The sequence below is a fragment of the Taudactylus pleione genome, unplaced genomic scaffold, assembly GCF_031769625.1.
Source record: "Taudactylus pleione unplaced genomic scaffold, aTauple2 ptg000274l, whole genome shotgun sequence".
NCBI lineage: Eukaryota > Metazoa > Chordata > Amphibia > Anura > Myobatrachidae > Taudactylus > Taudactylus pleione.
The window spans coordinates 4,245,912-4,271,512 of NW_028284676.1; the positions used below are offsets into that span (position 1 = coordinate 4,245,912).

The following is a 25,601-nucleotide window of genomic DNA, read 5'->3' on the forward strand; positions in this document are numbered from 1 at the left end:
AAAAAACAAAACAAAACAAGGCAAGTAGCGAAATGTCTGGAATGCAGGACGCGTCGCATTTGGGACGCGATGCACCCCGCCGCTTTTCGCATGCACGCCGGCGTTGGTAACTCCGGTATGCATGAAGGAATTCATAAGGGACCCCTCTCACAGTAAGATCTGTACTTTGCGAATGAGGGACTTCCGGGTCTAAGACACAGCAGTCTCTCTGGTGTCATTCTGGGCATGCGTAGAAGGACACACGCACTGCGCAGGGGGGGGGGAGGGGGGGTACTGGGAGGGTTCTGATTGGATCCATTTCACAGCACTCTGCAGATAGAAGCTCATAGGCTACTATAGGGTAGCGCCATCAGAAGATGGAGTTACCCACCGCATCCAATCCCCAGGTCTCATTGCTAGTAATAATTAGCCCAAGCTGGTGAGTCTGAGGGCAGATGGTCTATGGGAGATTGTCAACCTTTTATCTTCCCCACCTCCTCGGGCACCAGCTTTACGTTAACCAGTCTGGGCTTGGGGGTTTTTTTTATTGACTGACGGAGATTTCCTGGCCTCTTTGCCTCATCTGCGAAGGCTGCCTTCCATGACCCCATGGTCACTCAGCCAGCTGAGGATCATGCAGATGATCCGATCATGCGTCCAAGGATGCAGCTCGGATCATGAATTCATGCAGGAGGCACGACGCCTCCTGCTGCATTACCATATTAGCAAGGACGGAGATTGCAGAGCTGCTTGTGTGCGACTTTAGCAGTTCCGTCCTTTGCTGAACCAGACCCCAAGTTACTCCCAGCAGTTCCATCCTTTGCTGAACCAGACCCCAAGTTACTCCCAGCAATAGTCCTTCTGCTCTGCTCGGCTGCAGTGTGTGGGTAATATTTTAAGGGGATTTTTCATTTGAATATGTCTGATTTTTTTCCCACCTGCACAAGGAGAGTCTTGAGAAAGAAAAAAAAAAAGAGTCTATATATATATATATATATATATATATATATATATATATATATATATTTCATTTGGACCTCTGATAGAAGATTTTATTTTGTAGACCTGGTACTGCTCACATTTCAGGGGCAGCACACATACATACTCTACAGCACTACCTTACTGATGACTCTGGCTAAATCCTTCCAGGCCACTCACTTTGGATAAGGACCTGGTGACGTAGGATGCTGGACTCTACACAGTATACAGGGAGATTGAAGTGGGGGCTTTAATTTGTTGGTGACAGGAACACAGGCATCGCACAGGAACAAGCAGGAACTGCTCATATGGCTCTATGGGAGCTCTCCTTTTATTTATATACACATAGCAGTAGAATATATTGATGTTAGACCCTTTTACAGAGTCCTTCATTTAAACACTTTCACACGCAGACTTTCCCTACCCCTATAACCGATACAGGTATATCTGTGCACAAGGGTCATCCTGGTCACTTTACATAACAAGATTATTATTATTATTAATAATAATATTTTTTATATATATGACACCACAAGGGTACGGTATCACTGTATATAGGGGTAACACACAACAAAAGCTAAAGTACATTGGATAGTTACAGACTAGTTTACAAATAGACAGAATGACATAATTACATCATTCGAACCAGACAGGAGGAGGGAGGACCCTGCTTGTGACAGCTTACATTCTAGGGGGAATATGGGCAAAAACAAGGTGTTAGAGGGGTGCAATGACTGGAGACTTAGATGGAGGGGTGACAGGCTTGTGAAAAGATATGTTATGACAGCATGCTGGAAGTTTGATTTAGCGAGGGAGGGCATTCCAGAGATTGGGAGCAGCGCGGGAGAAATCCTGAATGCAATAGAAGGTATTGGGGGATCAGGGAGGAGGAGAGTGGGCAGCCGTTGGCAGAGCAGAATGGGTGGGAGGGAGCGTGTGTAGAAATGAGGATGGAGATGTAGTTGGGGAAACGGGTGGCTGAGGAGTTTGAAGATTAGTGAGCAAAGTTTGAACCCGATTCTGTATAGGAACCATTGGCAGAGGGGGGCAGCAGAGGTAGAGGGGCAAGAGAGGAAAACGAGGTGTGCAGTGGTGTTGAGGATGGAGGGGCAAGATGAGAGTGGGGAAGGTTGGCCTCTAAGATCTCACAACCAAATTTTACTTCCAGAGCTTTGTTCCTGGAATCTAGCGCCACCTACTGTAAGAGCCAGATCTCAGACACAATCAAGTAACATAGGGCCTGATTCAGAGCTGAACGCTCTGACCAGAGCGCTCGCTCTGAATCAGGGCCCTCCTACCTTTTTTTGGAGCGTCCTCATGGACGCTCGCATAGCTGTGGGTTACCACCCACAGCTATAGCGAGCGTCCATGTTGATGGTCGCAATGGTCAAAGACCATCGTGACCATCGGGCTTGCGACGAGACCCTGCGGTAGGGTCTCGCTGCCGCAAGCCCTGGAGTGATTTTGGCTCTATCAGAGCCAAAGTCACTCCCACTGACATCATTACTGATGTCAATGGGGCCGGACTCAGACGGTAGGCGTTCCCATGGGAATGCCTCCATCTGGCCGCCACGCCCACCAAAGGGGGCGTGCTGTCAGTCACCATCGACAGCACGCCCCCTTTGGTGCGAGACCCCGAGCGTCGTATTTCTCGTCGCTCGCCGGATCTCGCGCATGTGCACAACGGAGCTCCCTCCGTCGTGCGCATGCGCAGTCTCACAACATCGACCCGCTAGCGAGTGAACTTTGCTCGCGAGCGGGTCTGAATGACCCCCATAGAGCCTTCCATAGTTGCTGGGAGGGACTCTGCCGCTCTCCAGTCCATGGACACATCTCTCCTGCATAGTCTCACATGCCCCCACACTCCTCCCGCAGCATTGATAACCCATTTACCTCATATTTACCTTATATACTTTCTCTTCTCTCAGCGAGGTCTCCACAACTGGAAGAAGGCTGCATGGAGGAGTTCAAGCATAAATCCACCTGTGAAGGATACAAGGATATTTTACAGATTCCCCAAAAACTAGGTGAGTGCGTGTGCACGGAAGGCTGGCAATGCTAAGTCATATACATGGGGGTAACACAGGAGTCTCAAATGATGAGTAAATGAAGCCGTGAGTTTGTGACCTACACATAATATCTAAACCAGCATTAGGCAATTTGTGGTTCTCCATCTATTGCGGAACTACAAGTGCAACCATGCATGCAGTGCTGTTGTAATAGGGCGTTTTTTTTTCTCTTACCCCATGCCATAACCGAACATGTGATGTCACGACAAGGGGCACCAGGAAGAGAAGCAATTATAGCTTGTCAGAAACCTAACCGCTAACTATCCTTGTGCTTTTATTTAATATGCTAATTTAGTTGGTTTATACATCATATACAATATGCAGCTAGTCCAATTTAGCCAGTAACCAGCTGGCATGGACAAGACACACATCTATCCAAATAAAGGACTGCGCTAATTTGAAAACAGGTGTGTGTGTATATAGTGTTACTTTATTGGAACAAAAAAATCCAAATAAGACTTCTCTTAATTAAAAACATTTACTAAGCAAAAAACACATACCATAAAATATTGGGTTTTCCCAATATGTGTCCAATATAACCTTCGTTCCGGTGGGTAATGATGGCATTATCCAATAGAAGCCTATGGGCTAGATCTATTTTATTTTATGGTATGTGTTTTTTGCTTATTAGATGTTTTAAATAAGAGAAGCATTATTTAGATTTTTTTTTTGCCAATCAAGCAATACTATATACACACACCTGTTTCCACATTAGCGCAGTCCATTAATTGTATACCAGCAAGTAAAGCACTGTCTGGAGCAGAGCCGTAACTAGACTTTATGGTGCCAAGTGCCAGAAAGAGCATTAGCACCCCCTCCCCCCATTTTTAAATCTGGACATAAGATAGTGCACCTGAAAAAGGCCCATGGCCTCATGGGGAAGGGTCAGGGATGAGATAGGGGAGGCCAGGAGATGCTGGGGATAAAAGAAGACGAAGCTACAAGTGGGAATGTTAATAAACAGTAACATTAACAGGCCCAAACAGCGCCCCCTGCCCTGCTGTGCTCTGTGTCATGGCACAGGTCGCACCACCCTAGTTACGGCAATGGTCTGGAGAATCCTAAGGGCACTGCGGGCACCACTGCATAGCTCTACAGTCTGCGTGGTACTGTTCCAGACACCCTGTAATTTAAATGCAGTTTGCCAAGTGGGCAGAGACAGCACCACCCTAAGGGCACTGCGCCATGACTAGTGGCATTGGTTGAACACCTCTAGTCACTGCCCTGCATGCATGGCCTCCTTTGGCATGCTGGAACTTGCAGTTCCACAATAGCTGGGGAACCACAGGTTGCTTTTTGTTATAACAAAATGATGCTTGCTCCGTACAATGGCCAATTATAGCTCTTTCCATTGTAAGTGATGCCAGCTATGGGCCTCTCACCATACCTACAAGTAATGGAGACGGTTAGGAGGGGCCCAGAGTGGGCTTCTCTCAGCCCCCTGGTGTCCTAGGAAGAAATTAACCCCTTGTTTCACATGAGTTGCTTGACATAAGCTCTCCCTAATCCTTATATTACCCTAACGTTAGACACTTCTTACATTTATCACCGCTGCATGCTTCATAGACCTTGTTACTTGCAACCATTTATGCTATAGGGAGTAATTAAAGAGATTTTCCACCATTTAAAAGAAACTTTATATTATTTTTGACATGTACTTGGAATTCTGAGACTATTACCAGGACATCGTTCCATGTTTCCCTTATTTTTATGTATCTTCCTTCTCTGCTTTAAGCCATGTTTTTAGATCATCAGGCAATTATTTATTTTGTTTCCATGGGATACGACACAGCTGCTGCACTATCTCCATTGGATATAGTTGTACTCATAGTATCGTATCCCAGATCAACAACTCTGCCTGATGATATATAGACTTGGCAGTTCCCAGTCCAGAAGGAAGTCCGAATGAATCTGGTTTATCTTGTATAGATTGTCTGGAAACACACGGCTTTTATTAGACTGGGGAGAGTCCCAGGAAGTGCTGGATGTGCTGCTATAATGCTGCTAGCATTAGCGGCCACTGCTCTTTTAGGGGCCGATCCCTTACCAGGTTTTGTTGGATGAGGAGCGCTCTGCGCTGATTCAATCCATATAGTAGCAGAGTCGGCAGTCCGTAGGAGCCGCCATCGCTCAGCAGGAGGCCTGAGCGTCTTATTCGTGCATATTTACTTCCTAGCGTTCCATGCTTATGGACATGCCCTCTGAGACTCCTAGCGTTATCCAGCCATACAGAGCCCTATGAATACCGCGAGTACCCTGTACCACCACCACTTGTGTAGGGTAGACGTAACGCCACTATCCACTAGGGTGTATACCATTTTACCACCCGACGCACTACAACGTCCAGCAACACCATTATGCTCCAGGCTTCATCCAATACCTTGTTACACCTGTTTAACCCTGTGTTTACATGCCACTTGTTATTCTACTTGGTTAACAAACCTAAAACCTGGTTAACCTGTACCACGTGTGGACTAACTGCCACCAGCACCTGTGCCACGCAGCTCATTTAGGGGTCTATTTATCAAGCAGTGAATAGTGTGGAGAAGTGAACCAGGGAAGAAGTTGCCCATAGCAACCAATCAGCTTTCAAGTAGCATTTATCAAGTACAGTCTATAAAATAATAGGTAGTAGCTGATTGGTTGCTATCGGCAACTTCTCCACTGGTGCACTTCTCCACACTTTTCACTGCTTGATAAACCCCTTAACACCTGTACACCCAGGGCCCAGCTATTAAGTTACAGAGCAAAGGAACGATTCAGAGATGTACGTTAATTCATATGAATAACGTACATTTCCGATGCTGAGGGGCCCCCGACCTGCACAGGACCTATTTTGCGCACGTGCAGAACGGGTCTTACAATCTCGCTCGTAGACCCCGCCAAGCCGCAGCATGACTGACTGATTGCTGCGACATTTGAGGGGCGGAGCGGGGGCCTGTCTGGTCAGCGTTCCTGGAAACGGGGGCGTGTCACCCCTGTTTTCCAGGAGGGATGAGGCAGGGTCTGTGTCGGTGGGCGCAGATTCCTGGCCTCTTGCGTCACCAGCACTGTCCATTTCTGAAACAGACCCCCACATGGTTACTCTGATAATAGGTTTTTCACCTGAAAAACGTACCTACTCCTTCAGGAATCTGTATGGGGAGATGTAGTTGTAAAGTTATACATAATGACCAATCAGCTTCTAGCTACCATTTATCTAGCACAGTCTATAAAATAACAGAAGCTGATTGGCTGCAATGGGCTGATACCTCTCCCCAGAGCCCACTGAAGTTCAGGACAGTTGGGTAGAATTGGGAAACACCTGCGATCGCACATCGTACAGCTGCCGTAGAAGGCGGAGATCCCTCGCCGGCGATGCTGAAGCCCATAGCTTTTTCTGAGCTTGATCCTAACTGAAATTAAAGGGATTACTCAGATGCCGTTGCAGAACTATAGATGAGCCCAGAAAATCTGCATTGGAAGACAGAGACCCTGTCTTAGAAAACGGGGGCACATGCGCAGTCACCCCACCATCAGATTTGTACAGAAACCGTCGGGTTTGCAATGCATACAAGTCTGAATTAGGTGCTGTGTTGGAATGGGTATGAAATACCAGTGGATCCGGTTCAAATGCCGACGCCGGAAGCCCAATCAGTGAAGATCTCGACGGGCTGGTAAGTAGCCTCCCCCTCCTCCCCCCTAACCCTCCCTTAGTGGTGCCTAAGCCTAACCTCCCTGGGGGGTGCCTAACCCTAACCCCCCCTCACCACAGCCTAACCCTAAACCTCCCCTGGGAATGCCTAACTCTAATTTCCCCCCTGGGGTCCCTAAACCTTATCCTCCCCCATCCCCGGGCTAACGCTGATACTTACACGGATCCATCGTTCGGGATTCCGGTGGTCGGGATGTTGACACTGGTGTCCTGATCCCCTTCGGGAGAGCGGCGTCAGCATCATGTCGGGTGGCGGAATTCTGGCATCGGTATACCGGCTGCCGGCATCCCGTCCGCTGGCATATTAACTACATCCCGCTTGTTACTTGTCTGTTTTTGGGCTTTTCAATAATTTTTCACTTTGATGTATTTTACTCCACTCCCTTGAAAAAATGTTAAACGGGTATTTGCCAGTACACACCAAACATTTAATTGACGGAATGAGAGGATATGAGGGGTGGAAACAGGCAGGTTCAGAACGCAACAAGTGATGGTTCCAAAAATAGTTCCCAGCGCAGCACTCACACAATCTATCAACGAGGTCTACTGCTGACCTCACCAACATGTCTGCACAGTGTCATCTGCAGGCACACGTGCCACTACTGTGGTGGTAGAAGAAAGTGATCAACACTAGGGGCGGGATGCATTAAGTCTTGATGAGTGATAAAGTGAAGCGTGATAAAGTACCAACCAATCAGCTCCTAACTGTCAGTTTGCTGGCCAGTGTTTGAAATATGCCAGTTAGGAGCTGATTGGCTGGAACTTTAACGTTCTCCAGTTTATCACTCTCCAAGACTTAGTGCATTTCCCTGCTTATATTTTATTGTACGTAAACTGGAAAGTAGCATTATGCGCCTAAATCAGATTTGAGCGATTTTTTGCTGCTACTTGTGCTCTATAAACCCTAAAAACTCTTACGGCACATGTGTTACACAGAGCGAATGCACAAAGGCGCTGTTGCTATTGAGATGCACTCTATCAGAGATGCCTTGGTGAGTGCTGGGTGTTACTGGCCGATGAAAAGGAGGTGGCCAAACAGATGCGCAGAGACGGTCAGTCTTATGGGTGTACGCAGGGGCTCAGTCATTCACATCGGAGGCTATACTCGGATGGTAGATCTACACATGCCATGGGGCTGGTGCAAGTTGCGATGTTGCATCCGATGTTAACGTCTAAAGATGCACCATTCGGTATTACTGCGTCTGTAAGTGGGCGTCTCACTCCTTGCACATTCATACACAAAGATGTACGCCCGGGAAGGGCTTTGTAGCGGCATTTGCATAAAGTCGCAAAGAGGCAAGCACCAAAAGACGCGGCCGCATCTGTGTCTGCGTCCACCTCTGAATCGGCCCCTATCTATGTTGTAAGAGGGAGATAAATGTTTCTTAAAGTTGCTCATGGCACACTGCTTTAATACTGTAAAAGTCTGGTCCACATAACAAGTCACTGGCTTGGATCAATATATAAGCTGCATCCTACGTTGCATCATGATGCAATTGCAGCAAAATAGTTGGAGCAATAACAATATAAAGCCCCGCCCACTTCTTTACATACCAAGTGGAATAGGCGTGATGATAGGACAGCCCATACCATTAGGTATTCACTAAGGTAGGTGGGGCAACTGTATATATTATTAAATATTAGTGTAACAAGATTATCCCAGCCACTGTCATACATTAGTCAGAAGAATCCTGACAACTTGCATTGTAACAGGAAATGTGTTGGTAGCGGAGGATACAATCGAATCACCCCCCTGTTCAGGTAGACATAATGCCAGAAAAGCAGCTGTACATGATGAGACAGGTTATCCCTGAGTCACACATGCCACTAATAAGTAGGATGTTTCTGAGTGGGGGGAGGATGGCATTTCTGCCCAGCTCGTCAGCAGTGGTTCCAGAAGTAGAATGTTACTGCTGCTGCTGTGTGTACTGTACCTGTGCTGTGTATACATGTCATGGTGTAGTAGTGTGTGAGGAGGAGACTGGCACTGCTGCTGTGTATTCCTGTCATGGTGTAGTAGTGTGTGAGGAGGAGACTGGCACTGCTGCTGTATGTACTGTACCTGTGCTGTGTATTCCTGTCATGGTGTAGTAGTGTGTGAGGGGAGACTGGCACTGCTGCTGTCTGTACTGTACCTGTGCTGTGTATACATGTCATGGTGTAGTAGTGTGTGAGGAGGAGAATGGCACTGCTGCTGTGTGTACTGTACCTGTGCTGTGTATACATGTCCTGGCGGCGTAGTAGTGTGTGAGGAGGAGACTGGCACTGCTGCTGTCTGTACTATACCTGTGCTGTGTATACATGTCATGGTGTAATAGTGTATGAGGAGACAGGCACTGCTGCTGTCTGTACCATACCTGTGCTGTGTATACATGTCATGGTGTAGTAGTGTGTGAAGAGACTGGCACTGCTGCTGTCTGTACCGTACCTGTGCTGTGTATACATGTCATGGTGTAGTAGTGTGTGAGGAGGAGACTGGTACTGCTGCTATGTGTACCGTACCTGTGCTGTGTATACATGTCATGGTGTAGTAGTGTGTGAGGAGACTGGCACTGCTGCTGTCTGACCGTACCTGTGCTGTGTATACATGTCATGGTGTAGTAGTGTGTGAGGGGAGACTGGCACTGCTGCTGTGTGTACCGTACCTGTGCTGTGTATACATGTCATGGTGTAGTAGTGTGTGAGGAGGAGACTGGCACTGCTGCTGTCTGTACCGTACCTGTGCTGTGTATACATGTCATGGTGTAGTAGTGTGTGAGGAGGAGACTGGCACTGCTGCTGTCTGTACCGTATCTGTGCTGTGTATACATGTCATGGTGTAGTAGTGTGTGAGGAGACTGGCACTGCTGCTGTGTGTTCTGTACTTGTGCTGTGTATACATGTCCTGGCGGCGTAGTAGTGTGTGAGGAGGAGACTGGCACTGCTGCTGTCTGTACTATACCTGTGCTGTGTATACATGTCATGGTGTAATAGTGTATGAGGAGACAGGCACTGCTGCTGTCTGTACTGTACCTGTGCTGTGTATACATGTCATGGTGTAGTAGTGTGTGAGGAGAAGACTGGCACTGCTGCTGCGTGTACTGTACCTGTGCTGTGTATACATGTCATGGTGTAGTAGTGTGTGAGGAGAAGACTGGCACTGCTGCTGTCTGTACCGTACCTGTGCTGTGTATACATGTCATGGTGTAGTAGTGTGTGAGGAGACTGGCACTGCTGCTGTGTGTACCGTACCTGTGCTGTGTATACATGTCATGGTGTAGTAGTGTGTGAGGAGGAGACTGGCACTGCTGCTGTCTGTACCGTACCTGTGCTGTGTATACATGTCATGGTGTAGTAGTGTGTGAGGAGACTGGCACTGCTGCTGTCTGTACCGTACCTGTGCTGTGTATACATGTCATGGTGTAGTAGTGTGTGAGGAGACTGGCACTGCTGCTGTCTGTACCGTACCTGTGCTGTGTATACATGTCATGGTGTAGTAGTGTGTGAGGAGACTGGCACTGCTGCTGTCTGTACCGTACCTGTGCTGTGTATACATGTCATGGTGTAGTAGTGTGTGAGGAGACTGGCACTGCTGCTGTCTGTACCGTACCTGTGCTGTGTATACATGTCATGGTGTAGTAGTGTGTGAGGGGAGACTGGCACTGCTGCTGTGTGTACCGTACCTGTGCTGTGTATACATGTCATGGTGTAGTAGTGTGTGAGGAGGAGACTGGCACTGCTGCTGTGTGTACCGTACCTGTGCTGTGTATACATGTCATGGTGTAGTAGTGTGTGAGGAGGAGACTGGCACTGCTGCTGTCTGTACCGTACCTGTGCTGTGTATACATGTCATGGTGTAGTAGTGTGTGAGGAGACTGGCACTGCTGCTGTCTGTACCGTACCTGTGCTGTGTATACATGTCATGGTGTAGTAGTGTGTGAGGAGACTGGCACTGCTGCTGTCTGTACCGTACCTGTGCTGTGTATACATGTCATGGTGTAGTAGTGTGTGAGGAGACTGGCACTGCTGCTGTCTGTACCGTACCTGTGCTGTGTATACATGTCATGGTGTAGTAGTGTGTGAGGAGGAGACTGGCACTGCTGCTGTCTGTACCGTACCTGTGCTGTGTATACATGTCATGGTGTAGTAGTGTGTGAGGAGACTGGCACTGCTGCTGTCCGTACTGTACCTGTGCTGTGTATACATGTCATGGTGTAGTAGTGTGTGAGGAGGAGACTGGCACTGCTGCTGTCTGTACTGTACCTGTGCTGTGTATACATGTCATGGTGTAGTAGTGTGTGAGGAGGAGACTGGCACTGCTGCTGTCTGTACTGTACCTGTGCTGTGTATACATGTCATGGTGTAGTAGTGTGTGAGGAGGAGACTGGCACTGCTGCTGTCTGTACTGTACCTGTGCTATGTATACATGTCATGGTGTAGTAGTGTGTGAGGAGGAGACTGGCACTGCTACTGTCCGTACTGTACCTGTGCTGTGTATACATGTCATAGTGTAGTAGTGTGTGAGGAGGAGACTGGCACTGCTGCTGTCCGTACCGTACCTGTGCTGTGTATACATGTCATGGTGTAGTAGTGTGTGAGGAGGAGACTGGCACTGCTGCTGTCCGTACCCTACCTGTGCTGTGTATACATGTCATGGTGTAGTAGTGTGTGAGGGGAGACTGGCACTGCTGCTGTCCGTACCGTACCTGTGCTGTGTATACATGTCATGGTGTAGTAGTGTGTGAGGAGGAGACTGGCACTGCTGCTGTGTGTACCGTACCTGTGCTGTGTATACATGTCATGGTGTAGTAGTGTGTGAGGAGGAGACTGGCACTGCTGCTGTGTGTACCGTACCTGTGCTGTGTATACATGTCATGGTGTAGTAGTGTGTGAGGAGGAGACTGGCACTGCTGCTGTGTGTACCGTACCTGTGCTATGTATACATGTCATGGTGTAGTAGTGTGTGAGGAGACTGGCACTGCTGCTGTCTGTACCGTACCTGTGCTGTGTATACATGTCATGGTGTAGTAGTGTGTGAGGAGGAGACTGGCACTGCTGCTGTCTGTACCGTACCTGTGCTGTGTATACATGTCATGGTGTAGTAGTGTGTGAGGAGACTGGCACTGCTGCTGTCTGTACCGTACCTGTGCTGTGTATACATGTCATGGTGTAGTAGTGTGTGAGGAGACTGGCACTGCTGCTGTCTGTACCGTACCTGTGCTGTGTATACATGTCATGGTGTAGTAGTGTGTGAAGAGACTGGCACTGCTGCTGTCTGTACCGTACCTGTGCTGTGTATACATGCCATGGTGTAGTAGTGTGTGAGGAGACTGGCACTGCTGCTGTGTGTACCGTACCTGTGCTGTGTATACATGTCATGGTGTAGTAGGTGTGTGAGGAGGAGACTGGCACTGCAGCTGTCTGTACCGTACCTGTGCTGTGTATACAAGTCATGGTGTAGTAGTGTGTGAGGAGGAGACTGGCACTGCAGCTGTCTGTACCGTACCTGTGCTGTGTATACATGTCATGGTGTAGTAGTGTGTGAGGAGACTGGCACTGCTGCTGTCTGTACCGTACCTGTGCTGTGTATACATGTCATGGTGTAGTAGTGTGTGAGGAGACTGGCACTGCTGCTGTCTGTACCGTACCTGTGCTGTGTATACATGTCATGGTGTAGTAGTGTGTGAGGAGACTGGCACTGCTGCTGTCTGTACCGTACCTGTGCTGTGTATACATGTCATGGTGTAGTAGTGTGTGAGGAGGAGACTGGCACTGCTGCTGTCTGTACCATACCTGTGCTGTGTATACATGTCATGGTGTAGTAGTGTGTGAGGAGACTGGCACTGCTGCTGTCTGTACCGTACCTGTGCTGTGTATACATGTCATGGTGTAGTAGTGTGTGAGGAGACTGGCACTGCTGCTGTCTGTACTGTACCTGGGCTGTGTATACATGTCATGGTGTAGTAGTGTGTGAGGAGGAGACTGGCACTGCTGCTGTCTGTACTGTACCTGTGCTGTGTATACATGTCATGGTGTAGTAGTGTGTGAGGAGGAGACTGGCACTGCTGCTGTCTGTACTGTACCTGTGCTGTGTATACATGTCATGGTGTTGTAGTGTGTGAGGAGACTGGCACTGCTGCTGTCTGTACCGTACCTGTGCTGTGTATACATGTCATGGTGTAGTAGTGTGTGAAGAGACTGGCACTGCTGCTGTCTGTACCGTACCTGTGCTGTGTATACATGTCATGGTGTAGTAGTGTGTGAGGAGAAGACTGGCACTGCTGCTGTCTGTACCGTACCTGTGCTGTGTATACATATCATGGTGTAGTAGTGTGAGGAGGAGAAGACTGGCACTGCTGCTGTCTGTACTGTACCTGTGCTGTGTATACATGTCATGGTGTAGTAGTGTGTGAGGATGAGACTGGCACTGCTGCTGTCTGTACTGTACCTGTGCTGTGTATACATGTCATGATGTAGTAGTGTGTGAGGAGGAGACTGGCACTGCTGCTGTCTGTACTGTACCTGTGCTGTGTATACATGTCATGGTGTAGTAGTGTGTGAGGAGGAGACTGGCACTGCTGCTGTCTGTACTGTACCTGTGCTGTGTATACATGTCATGGTGTAGTAGTGTGTGAGGAGGAGACTGGCACTGCTGCTGTCTGTACCGTACCTGTGCTGTGTATACATGTCATGGTGTAGTAGTGTGTGAGGAGGAGACTGGCACTGCTGCTGTCTGTACCGTACCTGTGCTGTGTATACATGTCATGGTGTAGTAGTGTGTGAGGAGGAGACTGGCACTGCTGCTGTCTGTACCGTACCTGTGCTGTGTATACATGTCATGGTGTAGTAGTGTGTGAGGAGACTGGCACTGCTGCTGTCTGTACCGTACCTGTGCTGTGTATACATGTCATGGTGTAGTAGTGTGTGAGGAGACTGGCACTGCTGCTGTGTGTACCGTACCTGTGCTGTGTATACATGTCATGGTGTAGTAGTGTGTGAGGAGGAGACTGGCACTGCTACTGTCTGTACCGTACCTGTGCTGTGTATACATGTCATGGTGTAGTAGTGTGTGAGGAGGAGACTGGCACTGCTACTGTCTGTACCGTACCTGTGCTGTGTATACATGTCATGGTGTAGTAGTGTGTGAGGAGGAGACTGGCACTGCTGCTGTCTGTACCGTACCTGTGCTGTGTATACATGTTATGGAGTAGTAGTGTGTGAGGAGACTGGCACTGCTGCTGTCTGTACCGTACCTGTGCTGTGTATACATGTCATGGTGTAGTAGTGTGTGAGGAGACTGGCACTGCTGCTGTCTGTACCGTACCTGTGCTGTGTATACATGTCATGGTGTAGTAGTGTGTGAGGAGACTGGCACTGCTGCTGTCTGTACCGTACCTGTGCTGTGTATACATGTCATGGTGTAGTAGTGTGTGAGGAGACTGGCACTGCTGCTGTCTGTACCGTACCTGTGCTGTGTATACATGTCATGGTGTAGTAGTGTGTGAGGAGACTGGCACTGCTGCTGTCTGTACCGTACCTGTGCTGTGTATACATGTCATGGTGTAGTAGTGTGTGAGGAGACTGGCACTGCTGCTGTCTGTACCGTACCTGTGCTGTGTATACATGTCATGGTGTAGTAGTGTGTGAGGAGACTGGCACTGCTGCTGTCTGTTCCGTACCTGTGCTGTATATACATGTCATGGTGTAGTAGTGTGTGAGGAGGAGACTGGCACTGCTGCTGTCTGTACCGTACCTGTGCTGTGTATACATGTCATGGTGTAGTAGTGTGTGAGGGGGAGACTGGCACTGCTGCTGTCTGTACCGTACCTGTGCTGTGTATACATGTCATGGTGTAGTAGTGTGTGAGGGGGAGACTGGCACTGCTGCTGTCTGTACCGTACCTGTGCTGTGTATACATGTCATGGTGTAGTAGTGTGTGAGGAGGAGACTGGCACTGCTGCTGTCTGTACCGTACCTGTGCTGTGTATACATGTCATGGTGTAGTAGTGTGTGAGGAGGAGACTGGCACTGCTGCTGTCTGTACCGTACCTGTGCTGTGTATACATGTCATGGTGTAGTAGTGTGTGAGGAGACTGGCACTGCTGCTGTCTGTACCGTACCTGTGCTGTGTATACATGTCATGGTGTAGTAGTGTGTGAGGAGGAGACTGGCACTGCTGCTGTCTGTACTGTACCTGTGCTGTGTATACATGTCATGGTGTAGTAGTGTGTGAGGAGGAGACTGGCACTGCTGCTGTCTGTACTGTACCTGTGCTGTGTATACATGTCATGGTGTAGTAGTGTGTGAGGAGGAGACTGGCACTGCTGCTGTCTGTACCGTACATGTGCTGTGTATACATGTCATGGTGTAGTAGTGTGTGAGGAGACTGGCACTGCTGCTGTCTGTACTGTACCTGTGCTGTGTATACATGTCATGGTGTAGTAGTGTGTGAGGAGACTGGCACTGCTGCTGTCTGTACTGTACCTGTGCTGTGTATACATGTCATGGTGTAGTAGTGTGAGGAGGAGACTGGCACTGCTGCTGTCTGTACTGTACCTGTGCTGTGTATACATGTCATGGTGTAGTAGTGTGTGAGGAGGAGACTGGCACTGCTGCTGTCTGTACTGTACCTGTGCTGTGTATACATGTCATGGTGTAGTAGTGTGTGAGGAGGAGACTGTCACTGCTGCTGTCTGTACTGTACCTATGCTGTGTATACATGTCATGGTGTAGTAGTGTGTGAGGAGACTGGCACTGCTGCTGTCTGTACTGTACCTGTGCTGTGTATACATGTCATGGTGTAGTAGTGTGTGAGGAGGAGACTGGCACTGCTGCTGTCTGTACTGTACCTGTGCTGTGTTTACATGTCATGGTGTAGTAGTGTGTGAGGAGACTGGCACTGCTGCTGTGTATACTGTACCTGTGCTGTGTATACATGTCATGGTGTAGTAGTGTGTGAGGAGGAGACTGGCACTGCTGCTGTCTGTACTGTACCTGTGCTATGTATACATGTCATGGTGTAGTAGTGTGTGAGGAGGAGACTGGCACTGCTGCTGTCTGTACTGTACCTGTGCTGTGTATACATGTCATGGTGTAGTAGTGTGTGAGGAGACTGTCACTGCTGCTGTCTGTACTGTACCTGTGCTGTGTATACATGTCATGGTGTAGTAGTGTGTGAGGAGGAGACTGGCACTGCTGCTGTCTGTACTGTACCTGTGCTGTGTATACATGTCATGGTGTAGTAGTGTGTGAGGAGGAGACTGGCACTGCTGCTGTCTGTACTGTACCTGTGCTGTGTATACATGTCATGGTGTAGTAGTGTGTGAGGAGACTGGCACTGCTGCTTTCTGTACTGTACCTGTGCTGTGTATACATGTCATGGTGTAGTAGTGTGTGAGGAGACTGGCACTGCTGCTGTCTGTACTGTACCTGTGCTGTGTATACATGTCATGGTGTAGTAGTGTGTGAGGAGGAGACTGGCACTTCTGCTGTCTGTACTGTACCTATGCTGTGTATACATGTCATGGTGTAGTAGTGTATGAGGAGGAGACTGGCACTACTGCTGTCTGTACTGTGCCTGTGCTGTGTATACATGTCATGGTGTAGTAGTGTGTGAGGAGGAGACTGGCACTGCTGCTGTCTGTACTGTACATGTGCTGTGTATACATGTCATGGTGTAGTAGTGTGTGAGGAGGAGACTGGCACTGCTGCTGTCTGTACTGTACCTGTGCTGTGTATACATGTCATGGTGTAGTAGTGTGTGAGGAGGAGACTGGCACTGCTGCTGTCTGTACTGTACCTGTGTTGTATATACATGTCATGGTGTAGTAGTGTGTGAGGAGGAGACTGGCACTGCTGCTGTCTGTACTGTACATGTGCTGTGTATACATGTCATGGTGTAGTAGTGTGTGAGGAGACTGGCACTGCTGCTGTCTGTACTGTACCTGTGTTGTGTATACATGTCATGGTGTAGTAGTGTGTGAGGAGGAGACTGGCACTGCTGCTGTCTGTACTGTACATGTGCTGTGTATACATGTCATGGTGTAGTAGTGTGAGGAGGAGACTGGCACTGCTGCTGTCTGTACTGTACCTGTGCTGTGTATACATGTCATGGTGTAGTAGTGTGTGAGGAGGAGACTGGCACTGCTGCTGTCTGTACTGTACCTGTGCTGTGTATACATGTCATGGTGTAGTAGTGTGAGGAGGAGACTGGCACTGCTGCTGTCTGTACTGTACCTGTGCTGTGTATACATGTCATGGTGTAGTAGTGTGTGAGGAGGAGACTGGCACTGCTGCTGTCTGTACTGTACCTGTGCTGTGTATACATGTCATGGTGTAGTAGTGTGTGAGGAGACTGGCACTGCTGCTGTCTGTACTGTACCTGTGCTGTGTATACATGTCATGGTGTAGTAGTGTGTGAGGAGGAGACTGGCACTGCTGCTGTCTGTACTGTACCTGTGTTGTGTATACATGTCATGGTGTAGTAGTGTGTGAGGTGGAGACTGATACTGCTGCTGTCTGTACTGTACCTGTGCTGTGTATACATGTCATGGTGTAGTAGTGTGTGAGGAGACTGGCACTGCTGCTGTGTATACTGTACCTGTGCTGTGTATACATGTCATGGTGTAGTAGTGTGTGAGGAGGAGACTGGCACTGCTGCTGTCTGTACTGTACCTGTGCTATGTATACATGTCATGGTGTAGTAGTGTGTGAGGAGGAGACTGGCACTGCTGCTGTCTGTACTGTACCTGTGCTGTGTATACATGTCATGGTGTAGTAGTGTGTGAGGAGACTGTCACTGCTGCTGTCTGTACTGTACCTGTGCTGTGTATACATGTCATGGTGTAGTAGTGTGTGAGGAGACTGGCACTGCTGCTGTCTGTACTGTACCTGTGCTGTGTATACATGTCATGGTGTAGTAGTGTGTGAGGAGGAGACTGGCACTTCTGCTGTCTGTACTGTACCTATGCTGTGTATACATGTCATGGTGTAGTAGTGTGTGAGGAGGAGACTGGCACTGCTGCTGTGTATACTGTACCTGTGCTGTGTATACATGTCATGGTGTAGTAGTGTGTGAGGAGACTGGCACTGCTGCTGTCTGTACCGTACCTGTGATGTGTATACATGTCATGGTGTAGTAGTGTGTGAGGAGACTGTCACTGCTGCTGTCTGTACTGTACCTGTGCTGTGTATACATGTCATGGTGTAGTAGTGTGTGAGGAGGAGACTGGCACTGCTGCTGTCTGTACTGTACCTGTGCTGTGTATACATGTCATGGTGTAGTAGTGTGTGAGGAGACTGGCACTGCTGCTGTGTATACTGTACCTGTGCTGTGTATACATGTCATGGTGTAGTAGTGTGTGAGGAGGAGACTGGCACTGCTGCTGTCTGTACTGTACCTGTGCTGTGTATACATGTCATGGTGTAGTAGTGTGTGAGGAGACTGGCACTGCTGCTGTCTGTACTGTACCTGTGCTGTGTATACATGTCATGGTGTAGTAGTGTGTGAGGAGGAGACTGGCACTTCTGCTGTCTGTACTGTACCTATGCTGTGTATACATGTCATGGTGTAGTAGTGTGTGAGGAGGAGACTGGCACTGCTGCTGTGTATACTGTACCTTTGCTGTGTATACATGTCATGGTGTAGTAGTGTGTGAGGAGACTGGCACTGCTGCTGTCTGTACCGTACCTGTGATGTGTATACATGTCATGGTGTAGTAGTGTGTGTGGAGACTGTCACTGCTGCTGTCTGTACTGTACCTGTGCTGTGTATACATGTCATGGTGTAGTAGTGTGTGAGGAGGAGACTGGCACTGCTGCTGTCTGTACTGTACCTGTGCTGTGTATACATGTCATGGTGTAGTAGTGTGTGAGGAGGAGACTGGCACTGCTGCTGTCTGTACTGTACCTGTGCTGTGTATACATGTCATGGTGTAGTAGTGTGTGAGGAGACTGGCACTGCTGCTTTCTGTACTGTACCTGTGCTGTGTATACATGTCATGGTGTAGTAGTGTGTGAGGAGGAGACTGGCACTGCTGCTGTCTGTACTGTACATGTGCTGTGTATACATGTCATGGTGTAGTAGTGTGTGAGGAGACTGGCACTGCTGCTGTCTGTACTGTACCTGTGCTGTGTATACATGTCATGGGGTAGTAGTGTATGAGGAGGAGACTGGCACTACTGCTGTCTGTACTGTGCCTGTGCTGTGTATACATGTCATGGTGTAGTAGTGTGTGAGGAGGAGACTGGCACTGCTGCTGTCTGTACTGTACATGTGCTGTGTATACATGTCATGGTGTAGTAGTGTGTGAGGAGGAGACTGGCACTGCTGCTGTCTGTTCTGTACCTGTGCTGTGTATACATGTCATGGTGTAGTAGTGTGTGAGGAGGAGACTGGCACTGCTGCTGTATGTACTGTACCTGTGTTGTGTATACATGTCATGGTGTAGTAGTGTGTGAGGTGGAGACTGATACTGCTGCTGTCTGTACTGTACCTGTGCTGTGTATACATGTCATGGTGTAGTAGTGTGTGAGGAGACTGGCACTGCTGCTGTGTATACTGTACCTGTGCTGTGTATACATGTCATGGTGTAGTAGTGTGTGAGGAGGAGACTGGCACTGCTGCTGTCTGTACTGTACCTGTGCTATGTATACATGTCATGGTGTAGTAGTGTGTGAGGAGGAGACTGGCACTGCTGCTGTCTGTACTGTACCTGTGCTGTGTATACATGTCATGGTGTAGTAGTGTGTGAGGAGACTGTCACTGCTGCTGTCTGTACTGTGCCTGTGCTGTGTATACATGTCATGGTGTAGTAGTGTGTGAGGAGACTGGCACTGCTGCTGTCTGTACTGTACCTGTGCTGTGTATACATGTCATGGTGTAGTAGTGTGTGAGGAGGAGACTGGCACTTCTGCTGTCTGTACTGTACCTATGCTGTGTATACATGTCATGGTGTAGTAGTGTGTGAGGAGGAGACTGGCACTGCTGCTGTGTATACTGTACCTGTGCTGTGTATACATGTCATGGTGTAGTAGTGTGTGAGGAGACTGGCACTGCTGCTGTCTGTACCGTACCTGTGATGTGTATACATGTCATGGTGTAGTAGTGTGTGAGGAGACTGTCACTGCTGCTGTCTGTACTGTACCTGTGCTGTGTATACATGTCATGGTGTAGTAGTGTGTGAGGAGGAGACTGGCACTGCTGCTGTCTGTACTGTACCTGTGCTGTGTATACATGTCATGGTGTAGTAGTGTGTGAGGAGACTGGCACTGCTGCTGTGTATACTGTACCTGTGCTGTGTATACATGTCATGGTGTAGTAGTGTGTGAGGAGGAGACTGGCACTGCTGCTGTCTGTACTGTACCTGTGCTATGTATACATGTCATGGTGTAGTAGTGTGTGAGGAGGAGACTGGCACTGCTGCTGTCTGTACTGTACCTGTGCTGTGTATACATGTCATGGTGTAGTAGTGTGTGAGGAGACTGTCACTGCTGCTGTCTGTACTGTACCTGTGCTGTGTATACATGTCATGGTGTAGTAGTGTGTGAGGAGACTGGCACTGCTGCTGTCTGTACTGTACCTGTGCTGTGTATACATGTCATGGTGTAGTAGTGTGTGAGGAGGAGACTGGCACTTCTGCTGTCTGTACTGTACCTATGCTGTGTATACATGTCATGGTGTAGTAGTGTGTGAGGAGGAGACTGGCACTGCTGCTGTATATACTGTACCTGTGCTGTGTATACATGTCATGGTGTAGTAGTGTGTGAGGAGACTGGCACTGCTGCTGTCTGTACCGTACCTGTGATGTGTATACATGTCATGGTGTAGTAGTGTGTGAGGAGACTGTCACTGCTGCTGTCTGTACTGTACCTGTGCTGTGTATACATGTCATGGTGTAGTAGTGTGTGAGGAGGAGACTGGCACTGCTGCTGTCTGTACTGTACCTGTGCTGTGTATACATGTCATGGTGTAGTAGTGTGTGAGGAGGAGACTGGCACTGCTGCTGTCTGTACTGTACCTGTGCTGTGTATACATGTCATGGTGTAGTAGTGTGTGAGGAGACTGGCACTGCTGCTTTCTGTACTGTACCTGTGCTGTGTATACATGTCATGGTGTAGTAGTGTGTGAGGAGGAGACTGGCACTGCTGCTGTCTGTACTGTACATGTGCTGTGTATACATGTCATGGTGTAGTAGTGTGTGAGGAGACTGGCACTGCTGCTATCTGTACTGTACCTGTGCTGTGTATACATGTCATGGTGTAGTAGTGTATGAGGAGGAGACTGGCACTGCTGCTGTCTGTACTGTGCCTGTGCTGTGTATACATGTCATGGTGTAGTAGTGTGTGAGGAGGAGACTGGCACTGCTGCTGTCTGTACTGTACATGTGCTGTGTATACATGTCATGGTGTAGTAGTGTGTGAGGAGGAGACTGGCACTGCTGCTGTCTGTACTGTACCTGTGCTGTGTATACATGTCATGGTGTAGTAGTGTGTGAGGAGACTGGCACTGCTGTCTGTACTGTACCTGTGCTGTGTATACATGTCATGGTGTAGTAGTGTGTGAGGAGACTGGCACTGCTGTCTGTACTGTACCTGTGCTGTGTATACATGTCATGGTGTAGTAGTGTGTGAGGAGACTGGCACTGCTGCTGTCTGTACCGTACCTGTGCTGTGTATACATGTCATGGTGTAGCAGTGTGTGAGGAGACTGGCACTGCTGCTGTCTGTACCGTACCTGTGCTGTGTATACATGTCATGGTGTAGTAGTGTGTGAGGAGACTGGCACTGCTGCTGTCTGTACTGTACCAGTGCATACATATCATGGTGTAGTAGTGTGAGGAGGAGAAGACTGGCACTGCTGCTGTCTGTACTGTACCTGTGTATACATGTCATGGTGTAGTAGTGTGTGAGGAGGAGACTGGCACTGCTGCTGTCTGTACTGTACCTGTGCTGTGTATACATGTCATGGTGTAGTAGTGTGTGAGGAGGAGACTGGCACTGCTGCTGTCTGTACTGTACCTGTGCTGTGTATACATGTCATGGTGTAGTAGTGTGTGAGGAGGAGACTGGCACTGCTGCTGTGTGTACTGTACCTGTGCTGTGTATACATGTCATGGTGTAGTAGTGTGTGAGGAGACTGGCACTGCTGTCTGTACTGTACCTGTGCTGTGTATACATGTCATGGTGTAGTAGTGTGTGAGGAGGAGACTGGCACTGCTGCTGTCTGTACTGTACCTGTGCTGTGTATACATGTCATGGTGTAGTAGTGTGTGAGGAGACTGGCACTGCTGCTGTCTGTACCGTACCTGTGCTGTGTATACATGTCATGGTGTAGTAGTGTGTGAGGAGACTGGCACTGCTGTCTGTACTGTACCTGTGCTGTGTATACATGTCATGGTGTAGTAGTGTGTGAGGAGACTGGCACTGCTGTCTGTACTGTACCTGTGCTGTGTATACATGTCATGGTGTAGTAGTGTGTGAGGAGACTGGCACTGCTGCTGTCTGTACTGTACCTGTGCTGTGTATACATGTCATGGTGTAGTAGTGTGTGAGGAGGAGACTGGCACTGCTGCTGTCTGTACTGTACCTGTGCTGTGTATACATGTCATGGTGTAGTAGTGTGTGAGGAGACTGGCACTGCTGCTGTCTGTACCGTACCTGTGCTGTGTATATATGTCATGGTGTAGTAGTGTGTGAGGAGGAGACTGGCACTGCTGCTGTCTGTACTGTACCTGTGCTGTGTATACATGTCATGGTGTAGTAGTGTGTGAGGAGACTGGCACTTCTGCTGTCTGTACTGTATCTGTGCTGTGTATACATGTCATGGTGTAGTAGTGTGTGAGGAGACTGGCACTGCTGCTGTCTGTACGGTACCTATGCTGTGTATACATGTCATGGTGTAGTAGTGTGAGGAGGAGAAGACTGTCACTGCTGCTGTCTGTACTGTACCTGTGCTGTGTATACATGTCATGGTGTAGTAGTGTGTGAGGAGGAGACTGGCACTGCTGCTGTCTGTACTGTACCTGTGCTGTGTATACATGTCATGGTGTAGTAGTGTGAGGAGGAGGAGACTGGCACTGCTGCTGTCTGTACTGTACCTGTGCTGTGTATACATGTCATGGTGTAGTAGTGTGAGGAGGAGGAGACTGGCACTGCTGCTGTCTGTACTGTACCTGTGCTGTGTATACATGTCATGGTGTAGTAGTGTGTGAGGAGGAGACTGGCACTGCTGCTGTCTGTACTGTACCTGTGCTGTGTATACATGTCATGGTGTAGTAGTGTGTGAGGAGGAGACTGGCACTGCTGCTGTATGTACTGTACCTGTGCTGTGTATACATGTCATGGTGTAGTAGTGTGTCCAGTAACTGGCAATGACTGTACTAAATATATTCTCTATTTCTCTTTTCAGAAATCTGCCATCTTACATAATGATTATGGTATCTTGAAAGAAGACAGAAATGAAATAATTAATAAAAAGAATTTATATCTACACTGTGTGAGTGCACTGTTTCTTTGTGTGTGTGTATATATATATATATATATATATATACATATACACACACACACACACTACCGTTCAAACGTTTGGGGTCGCTTAGAAATTTCCTTATTTTTGAAAGAAAAGCACTGTTTTTTTTCATTGAAGATAACATTAAATTAATCAGAAATACACTTTATACATTGTTAATGTGGTAATTGACTATACTAGCTGCAAACGTCTGGTTTTTAAAGGAATAGGTGTATAAAGGCCCATTTCCACCAACCATCACTCCAATGTTCTAATGGTACATTGTGTTTGCTAAGCGCTTTAGTAGACTAATGGATGATTAGAAAACCCTTGAAATCCCTTGTGCAATTATGTTAGCACAGCTGAAAACAGGTTTGCTCATTAGAGAAGACATAAAACTGTCTTTCCTTTGAGCTAATTGAGTATTAGGAGCATCACATTTGTGGGTTCGATTATACTCTCCAAATGGCCAGAAAAAGAGAACTTTCATGTGAAACTCGACAGTCTATTGTTGCTCTTAGAAATGAAGGTTATTCCATGCGAGAAATTGCCAAGAAACTGAACATTTCCTACAACGGTGTGTACTTCTCCCTTCTGAGAACAGCCAAACAGGCGTTAACCAGAGTAGATAGAGAAGTGGAAGGCCCCGATGCACAACTGTGCAAGAAGACAAGTACATTAGAGTCTCTAGTTTGAGAAATAGACGCTTCACAAGTCCTCAACTGGTAGCTTCATTAAATGGTACCCGCAAAACACCAGTGTCAACGTCTGCAGTGAAGAGGAGAGTATGGGATGCTGGCCTTCTAGACAGAGTGGCAAAGAAAAAGCCATATCTGAGACTGGCCAATAAAAAGAAAAGACTAATATGGGCAAAAGAACACAGACATTGGACAGAGGAAGATTGGAAAAAAGTGTTATGGACAGACAAATCGAAGTTTGAGGTGTTTGGATCACACAGAAGAACATTTGTGAGACGCAGAACAAGTGAAAAAATGCTGGAAGAGTGCCTGACGCCATCTGTCAAGCATGGTGGAGGTAATGTGATGGTCTGGGGCTGCTTTGGCGCTGGTAAAGTGGGAGATTTGTACAAGGAAAAAAGGGATTTTGAATAAGGAAGGCTATCACTCCATTTTGCAACGCCATGCCATACCCTGTGGACAGCGCTTGATTGGAGCCAATTTCCTCCTCCAACAGGACAATGACCCAAAGCACACCTCCAAATTATGTAAGAACTATTTAGGGATGAAGCAGGCAGCTGGTATTCTGTCTGTAATGGAATGGCCAGCGCAGTCACCGGATCTCAACCCCATTGAGCTGTTGTGGGAGCATCTTGACCGTATGGTACGCAAGAAGTGCCTATTAAGCCAATCCAACTTGTGGGAGGTGCTCCAGGAAGCGTGGGGTGAAATTTCTTCAGGATTACCTCAACAAATTAACAGCTAGAATGACAAAGATCTGCAATGCTGTAATTGCTGCAAAAGGAGCATTCTTTGACAAAAGCAAAGTTTAAAGGACAAAATTATTATTTCAAATAAAAATCATTATTTCCAACCTTGATATATAATATATTGCTAGTCTGTTAGCTGGACGGAAATTGTTTTTTATTCTAGCGCGTCTATCACCTCCACCATTTTGTGTGTATCCAATAGTCATGAGTATGCAACCTATCCATTCAGCAGGATGCAGGGTATTGGTTCCCAATAATTGGTTGAGCTGTAAACAGACTTTATTTAATGGTGTGTGTGTGGCAGCGCAAGAAAATCTATAACTGATGAAACCACAACTGAATGTGGAGAAATGTGTCAACCTCATGGTCACTTTTTTTTTTAAATATGGCTGAGAATACATTTGATTGTATTTAGTGCTTGATACGACTGTATGAATCTGCAAGGAAAGTTAAGTTGTTGAATATTTAAAACATGCAGAGCTCAGAGGAGTGTTCCAAAGACTCTCTGCAACATGTGCCTGCGGTTGCCATAGTCATAGGCAAACGCAGGGGGGGTTTCCATCTGCCTGGAAACCCCCTCCCCAGCTCACACCATGACCACAATAGAAATAGTAATATAATGGAATTTTACTAGCGCTGCATGTTCTTCTCAGTATCATAATGAAATAATTAGAACCACCTGTGGATCTTTTAACATGTATCAGCCAGTAATAAATAATCTGTGCACCAATTAGGGGATTTGGAAAACATGCACTGTTAGGGATGCACTGCTATAAAGCCCAATATTTACATATATGTCCAGGGCAGTGCTAGGTTCTTCTGCTGCTCCCCCAGACTCCCGGACTTGCTCCAATACTCTGGAATAGTGCCCACATCTAAAGTAAAACCATTCAGCTCAGACAGGATGGCCCTACTGCTGCATTTAATGGCTTACTGTGATTGCTGGTC

The 25,601-nt window shown here is 47.9% G+C and overlaps 1 protein-coding gene across 1 annotated transcript in view; it reads left to right on the top strand.

Annotated features, from left to right (window-relative positions):
- APOM (apolipoprotein M) overlaps positions 1-23,188 on the top strand; it is a 34,002-nt gene extending 10,814 nt beyond the window's left edge. The window contains exons 5-6 of the mRNA XM_088481567.1: positions 2,886-2,984; positions 23,108-23,188. Of these exons, the coding sequence (XP_088337693.1) occupies positions 2,886-2,984; positions 23,108-23,127 (119 nt within the window). The 3' untranslated portion in view covers positions 23,128-23,188. The remainder of the gene's footprint in view (positions 1-2,885; positions 2,985-23,107) is intronic.
- Positions 23,189-25,601: the final 2,413 nt, after the last annotated feature.